Raw genomic sequence first — 7,902 nt, forward strand, 5'->3', positions numbered from 1 at the left:
GGTATCATTTCTTGGGCAGTTCACAGTTGGGTCAGTCCTGGTTCAACTAATGGCACCATAGTAAATTTCCACAAGATCATGGCCTTTTATGCACGCAAGTTGAGGAACATATTTATGGTGGCAGATATGTTAGGTACCGTAAGCATGAAGAAGCATCAACAAGCAACAATTCCTAAAGCCAGGTCACGAGGGCATTGTAATAATAATACAATAATTAAAATTAATTAACACATAAATGACGATTACATTGGACGGTCAAGATCATCTGATCAAGACAAACTTACTCAGTTGGCGGTCTGGCCTCTTCCCATAAAAGAAGCCTACGTTTGAACATTGAACTTTGAACGTTTCTAATTCGAACTAAAAACCGCATGAGGCATGATCGCTAAGTGACTACCGGAAACCGGGAAGAGGCGGTGACCACCGGTCACGGACCTTGGATTGGGCGCCGAATCGTCATTGGATCTCCGCACCCGAGCTTTCGGAGTATTCACAACTTCCCATTTGAAGCCCTCCCACCTCTTCCTCTCATCTTTTTCTCCCAGAAAAGAAAGGAGACTGGAGACAGCCTCTGACACCGTCAGATCGGAATAAGTTGCAGTTGCAGAAGGCTCAGTGCTGGTGCCGGGTCCCAGAGACCCGGCCCCACAACAGCCCCACCCCGTCGGGGACGAACGAAACAATGTAGTCGCCAACGCCACCCGGTCCACCCCCACCCAGCCCTGAGCCCTCTGTCTGGTAGCGGAGCCGTGACACGAGAAGTTCGATTACAGCTGTATTCGATTTCCTCGGCCTGTCTCTGTTATTCCCTTTTCTGTTTGATTTTGATTAATTAATGCAAATGTTTATTTACTTTTTAATAATTTCTGGTTATCCCTTCTTCTCCTTTTAATATTTCACGTTCGAGGCTTTTCCTTCGTCATCGACGTCGTCGTCGTCTCCTCCCCTACGTTCTCTCTTCCTCTCTTTCTCTCCCTCTCTTTCTCGCTTTCTGGGGTTCGTTCCTTTTTTCCGTAAATGCGAAGCTTTTAGGGTTTCCAGGGGGATTCCGGGGTGCAGTCGGGAGTTTGAGTATAACTATAGGGTTTACTGATCTTTCGGTCAGTGGATTTGGGTTGAATTCTTCGAGATATCTGATGGTTTCAGAGCTCAAAATTTGGATTTTGGGGGAGGAAGCTGTGTTCACGTGAACGTTGTTGTTGTCTTTTCGGTTTTTCAGAGGGTTTTGGGGGAGTAAGCTGCGACTCTGCCATCTCCACTTGATTTTACTGAAAAAAAGCGTTCCTTTTATTCCTTTACTCTCTCCTTCTCGAGAATTGCAGTTGCCTATATTCTTCTTTTCATTTCTTTTTTCTTCTCTTTTGGGGGAATTCTCAGCTGGGTTTCTAGCGATTTGAGCTCAGTCTTTGCTAGTGTGCGCCAGGGTGGCGTTAATTTGAGACAGTGAGAGAGAGAGCTTCATGTAAAGGTTCTATTCTTCTCACCTTTACTCTTTATGTATATATATTATTAATATTAATTCTTTTTCTGCCATTTCCCTTTCTTTGTTTCAGTTTACAGTTTGTGTATGATGGGTTACTTAAGTTATTACGCTTGCCTTTGCTTTAGCTGAGTAATTTAATGGTTGAATTTGGTAGAAAAAGTGAATTAATCGCAGAAGCAGGAGTAAGCAATTGTTTTTCTGTTCCATGATAGTTGATTAGTGCTGTGAAAACAACCTATTTGGTGCTGCTTCTGATCCAGTACGTTCTGTGCAGAAGCAGAATAAATATACCAAAAAAGAGTTTATTTCATTGTTCGCTTCTGTTTATTGTTTACAAGTCTTTTGGGTATTTGCTCTGGAAACTATGATTCTACACTGATATAAAATAACAGATTGTTATGCTCTGGAAACTAATTCTGCTCCTATATAACAGATTGTAACTAGACAAGAAGAAAAAGCTGGAAAGAAGAAACTGTGTGGGAAAAAGAATATAGCCTATAATTAAAGAACAAACCAGACATGAGGATGGAAATTTTACAATGAAATCATTTAGACCTGGAGCTGCAATGTGGGTCTACGCTGGTTCCATTCAATGGGAAGAACCGGAGTAGGCAAGACAAGTGACTCCAGAACTTAACAGACCCTAGGAACCCTACCCTCCACCGGGCTCTTGCGTTGCCTCTAAGATCAAATGATATTTTGTTCTCCTTCAAAGATGCGTCGACTACCTCCATCCCCTCTGTATCTAATGGGATAGACATAGATGGGACAACATATGCGAGATCTTTGGAGCTGTTCTTGGGAACATCGAAGGGGATGGCTGTCAATTGGGCTATTTTTATCCCATTGAAATAGAGAAAGAAGTTTATGTCTGAGAAGGTTGCATGAGCCTTGGCATTGTCATTCTCTGCCCTGATGGTGATGCTGATCTGTGTATCCAGTTGTCCAGTCTGGGAGTAGTCTAGCTTGTCCAGATTAGCTTGCACGACACTGATGAAGGGTACTCTTGGCCGGATGATCATGTAACCGATGAACACAACAAGACCTGTGACTATCACTGCAATGGCTATAATGGTGCAGATGATGGCAGCACACCATACCAAGAAATGGGTTCGTCTTTCTTGTGCACCACGAAGTGGCCCTGGCATCAGTGAATGATGGCGGGGTCTTCCAAAAGACAACATTCAGGAACTGTCTAGGTTTTTTAGTTTTATGTTGAAGCATTGGATTTAGATTGTGGGAGGTTGGCAAGAGAACTACCTTGGGTTCTATATTTTAATTTGTGGGGGAGGTTTTGGCATCTTCCTTCCCTGGTGCAAAAGCCACTGCATTCTTCTAGAGGAAAGGTGTCTGTTTTAGGAGTGTCACTTACTTTATCACTGGGTAAAGAAAATACCAAACTTGCACCGCTAAATACCACATATTCGCTTTTCTTTCTCTTTTCTTGTTTGCTCATCTTCTTTTCTTCTTTTTAAAATGGGGTGTAGCATATGTGATCTTGCAGCAGATATTTCCTTTCTATCCCATGCATGTTTTATGACAAGAAAGTGTTCCATCTTCTAGTTGGTAAAAAAATTACACAGAATGATTCATCAAAGTATATACAAAATACAATAGTTTGCTCATGGCCACGGTTAATTTACTTCAACTTTTTTCTTGCGATTAAATGATTAACTGAGAGGTAATCTTCTAAAGAAGAAAAAAGAACTTTTATAAGAAAGGACTTGACAGAATGACAGGTGCAAGGAAAAACAGGTTTATTTCCTTGTATATAAGCAAGTCCAGAAAATACATTACAATTTATAGTTGCTTAGGGAGCTAAAAGTACTGATGCTTATAAAATTATATCGTTCAATCACTTCAATCCATAAAGGCAGAATTTGAATGCTCCCAAAATGATGACCCTGCAAGTAGACTTGCTTTTTCTTGAAGGGGGTTTTTTTGGAGTCTAGATGCTGTACATTCCTTGCATTAGCTTGAAATCAGCTTTAACCAACTCCTCAGAAGGTTTTTTATCCTTCCTTCTCAAGACAGGAAATGGTTTCTTACTTAGCTATCTTGTTTTGGAATGAAACTTAGCTATAACTAAGGTGAAATCAACAGGTTTCCAAATCCTAACTGAAACAAATTGGTAGGTAATGTGCATCTTGGTCTCCTCTTTGATTGTTGTTTGCCTACCTTTTTAACAGGGTCCTGAACAAGTTGGTAGATAATTTCGTGTTAATGGAGAAAGACTTATAACCTGTATGGACCCCCAAGCTTTTGTCAGGTTGTCCATTGGGTCCCTGGGGCTGAGAATCCCAGTTGCAGCTTCAAAGGCAGGTCAAATTGGAATCCACGCATCCTCCTCACCATGCTCTTGTGAGATACGTTTACGAGGCTTCCCTGTTCAGACAGCACCAGTTCCCCTAATCTCCTCCGCTGAGGCTACACCAGATCTCCATAGCATTGCTACAATCTTCTATCTTGAAGAATCTGATGTTAAAACTCTGTTGGGACCTGGCAGGCTTCATCCATCTCGTGCCTATTTAGAGATTATTGTTTTCACAGGGTGGAAGGGCTTCCATTGTGGTGTCAACAGCAAGAAGCAACAGATTGGGAAGTTTAGGTTGCAGGTCAGTCCTGAATGGGGGGAAGGGAAGTCAGTGTTGCTTCATAATGGATGGACAGGAATTGGCAAGAACAAGCAGGATGGTGGTAAGCCAAGAGCTGAACTGCATCTAAGAGTGAAATTGGATCCAGATCCAAGATATGTTTTCCAGTTTGAAGATGAGACAGCACTAAGTCCCCAGATAGTTCAACTTCGGGGCACCATCAAGCAACCTATTTTTAGTTGCAAGTTCAGTCGTGACAGGAGGTAAGAGTTTGTGATAAAATTTGTAACAGAAAAACATATCAGTCACCTAATTCGTAATAGCAAAATGAGAACAAAGGCATATAGTCATAAAGAACAGATAAATAAATGGAGAAACAGATAGGGGAATCAATTAAAATCATCAGAGGTTGGGAATTCATTCACTCAAAACCATTCACATGGATTACCTCCAGGTTAGTCTGACTCCTACAACCTAATGATAGTTTCTTCACCAAATACTCTCCAAATGACTATATAAACTACACCATTCAATCTGCTCCTACTTTGGATAAAAAAAAATCTATTAGCTGACTGTTCAATGTGCTAAGGTCCAAAAGTCCAAGTAATTGAGGATATACATGAGACAATACTTGAAAGTTAAAGATTCTTCTGCACAGTGCATTGATGTGCAGAATGGTGTATTTTTCTTTTACTTTGAGCAATGCAATCCAATACTTTACCTTTCCTCAAAAAAAAAAGAAAACAAAAAAACCCAAAGATTATTTGATTGCCGTATTTTGGGGCTATTAGGCCTTTTGAGGCAGTCCATTTATTTATACGACACACCTGAAATCTGGAATAAAGGAGCCAGCTATCTATACGGCATAAACACTAATCATGCATATACTTTTCACTGTTTATTTTGCTTCTCCGGAGCACTTTCCTTTCAATGCAGAAGATGACTTTTAAAATTCTTGAACAACCCTCTTTTTAGTAATTGTAATGTAGTTGGTGAGATTCATTTTAACACTACTAATATCTTTTATTTAATGAATTTTAGATGGGTTTATTATTTTCGTTTGTTGTTAAAACAACAGGGCATCTCAGCTGGATTCAGTGAGCAATCACCGGGTGAGCACCACCTATGGAACAGACCAAGATACTGACAGGCGGGAGAGAAAAGGCTGGAGGGTGATGATCCATGATCTCTCTGGTTCAGCAGTTGCTGCTGCCTTTATGGCAACTCCCTTTGTACCATCAATGGGATGTGATCGAGTTGCACGGTCCAACCCTGGGGCCTGGCTAATTGTCCGACCAGATGCCTTTGGTCCTGATAGCTGGCAACCTTGGGGCAAGCTGGAAGCATGGCGTGAGCGAGGCATCAAAGATTCGATATGCTGTCGTTTTCACCTCCTCTCTGAAGGTCAGGAGGGGGGTGACCTACTTGTATCAGAAATCTTGATCAGTGCTGATAAAGGTGGGGTTTTCTTCATAGACACTGAAAGACGGACACCATCGGTGACGCCATTACCAAGTCCAAGAAGCAGTGGGGACTTCGCATCCCTGGGCCCCGTCTTTGGGGGTTTCGTGATGAATTGTCGGGTGCAAGGAGAAGGGAAGAGTAGCAAGCCATTGGTGCAACTTGCTATGCGGCATGTGACTTGTGTGGAGGATGCGGCCATCTTTATGGCACTTGCTGCGGCTGTTGATCTCAGTATGGTGGCATGCAGGCCATTCCGTAGGAAGCCTAAGAAGGGGAGCCGCTATTCTTTAAGATGGAACTAAGGTGATTGATTCCCTTTATGAAAGCTCAATTTCAGCCATTACTTCTGTTGCTTGCTGTTAATTTGGTTTAGGCATATTATATAGAACCCCCCTCGTTTACTATAAAACTTTTCCATCTTATTCACGCTGAGGATTACTCTCTCTCTCTCTCTCTCTCCCTGGCCAGAATTAGTGACAGTTTAGTCGCTTTGTTGGGCCAACCCAAAACTTGACCTGGTGAGCCATGCATTCTTAATGGAGAGAACTGAGAAGGCTGTAGGTCAGGGGGAGAGAGAGAGAGAGACTCCCAGCTTACTGAGCTAGAGCTGTTAATGGGTCTGGTCTATCCGATAGAACTGAATTGATTCGACTGATTATGTCGGTTCTTGTTCCGTGGTTTGTGTCCCGATTAGTATTTGGATCAAGACTAGTTCTTGCTGTTCTGAATCATTAAGACTCTGGTTTTCTTGTACTTTTCGTTACATTTTATGTTCGAAAATTTCATTGACCGGATGTCACATAATTTCAATCAAAAACACTTGTTTTACAACATATAAACAATTACCTATAAAAAAAAGGAAAAATATATTAGCGGTTTAGATAAACAGTTTAGACTGTCGTTTTTATTGAGGTTATATTGTCAAAGATGAAGTTCCGACTTGTTATTTTCATAGGTAATTCTAGATGTCAAGTATAATCGAGTCTAATTGTGTCATACCTGATTATCCCAATTGTAATTGGTTTGATCCTGGGTTTGTTTTATATAACCAAACCGGACCCACAGACAGCTCTATACCCAGCCCTCCACCCCCTGGACTGATTAGTTCCCGACTGTTCATTTCCTAGAGCTCCTATTTAACGTGCAAAAAAAAAAACAGAAAAAAAGAAAGGTATGAATACCAACTGGTGTTTTGAAGCCACGCCTTTCTGGTATTCATGACGGTCAACTTAAAACACGTCTGACAAGTAAAGTTTACTGTGAAAAGAACCTCAAAATGCATTCTTCAAAATCATGCTTGGTTTAGGGCATATTTTGTATTGTTTTTCTGTTTATTTGTTTCCAAATGTTTTGAATTTTTCTCTGTTCTTTTCTAACTTATCTTGGTGTTGTCTAATTGTAGTCTCGTAAAGTGGGTTCCTCGCGAGCATCATGTCATGAACTAGTGCTACTCTTGATGGAGAGATTGAACTGGAGAAGACGAGACAGAAGAACGATGTTGTACATAAAGATGTTGGTTCATGCAGTATTCTGATGCTATGATGACTGGGGATATGTAGTGTTTCTAAAGGAAAGTCGGGTTATTGTTATTGATGCCCATATTTTAGTAGTTTTCTGACCCGATAAAATTCAGCTGCTAGATCCAGCTTGTTTTATTGAATATTGGCCCTCCCCACAATCATGAATCAATCAGACATTCAGACCAGATAGTGTCATACGCTAAAATAGTTGAAAGGATTATCTTCTTCAGTTTTCACTAGGACTTAGGAGGCCCTTGAATAACAGCTGAAATTGCTGAATTGAATGACTTGCTGCTTTGTCTTTTAGTGGGTAAAATAGTTAAATGATAAAATATTCCAAGGGTTTGGTAACCTACCCATCCCATTGAAAGACCCCTTCGACCTCCTTAAAAATCTTCTTCACTGAAAGACAAAGTAGTATGTTTTTTAGTTTAGCCACTAAAGCTGTTATTAAACTGCCTTTAACCCTACATTTAGTTTTAGTTGCAGTACTAATTTTATTTGCACTGGTGTAAATACATGGGAGGTGCAAATAGGCTGAGTGTAAATTCTGGTTTATTTTTGCTTCAAATTTGACCTTGTTTGTGAAAAGTATGATAGGAAGTAAGGTGGTGTGATCCCATCTTACATGCAAGTAGACCTGTACATGGGCTGGATTTGGGTTTGGTTTTTGCAAAATTTGAATGGATTTGATCTGGAACCCGAGAGCCTAACAGTGTAAAGTCAGGCCTAAAGCCCAGTCCATGAATCGGTCTACATGATCTACATGATGGAGGTAGGAGGTGGATTATTTGTTTGGGATTGAAGTAGGAGGAAGGAGGTAGAGGCAAAATTTATACTG

General features: G+C 40.9%; 2 protein-coding genes across 2 annotated transcripts; one reads left to right on the forward strand and one right to left on the reverse strand.

Moving 5' to 3' along the window:
• The first annotated feature begins 575 nt into the window (after positions 1 to 575).
• On the forward strand, positions 576 to 7,246 carry LOC104610306 (uncharacterized). Its single transcript, XM_010276860.3, has 4 exons — positions 576 to 1,468; positions 3,673 to 4,340; positions 5,156 to 5,844; positions 6,944 to 7,246. The coding sequence occupies exons 2-3, from the start codon at positions 3,730 to 3,732 to the stop codon at positions 5,841 to 5,843; spliced, it is 1,299 nt and encodes a 432-aa protein (XP_010275162.1). The 5' UTR covers positions 576 to 1,468; positions 3,673 to 3,729; the 3' UTR covers position 5,844; positions 6,944 to 7,246.
• On the reverse strand, positions 1,879 to 2,817 carry LOC104610337 (NDR1/HIN1-like protein 12). Its single transcript, XM_010276899.2, has one exon. The coding sequence runs from the start codon at positions 2,665 to 2,667 to the stop codon at positions 2,029 to 2,031; it is 639 nt and encodes a 212-aa protein (XP_010275201.2). The 5' UTR covers positions 2,668 to 2,817; the 3' UTR covers positions 1,879 to 2,028.
• Positions 7,247 to 7,902: the final 656 nt, after the last annotated feature.

Source organism: Nelumbo nucifera, chromosome 1, assembly GCF_055504915.1.
Source record: "Nelumbo nucifera cultivar China Antique chromosome 1, China Antique-T2T, whole genome shotgun sequence".
NCBI lineage: Eukaryota > Viridiplantae > Streptophyta > Magnoliopsida > Proteales > Nelumbonaceae > Nelumbo > Nelumbo nucifera.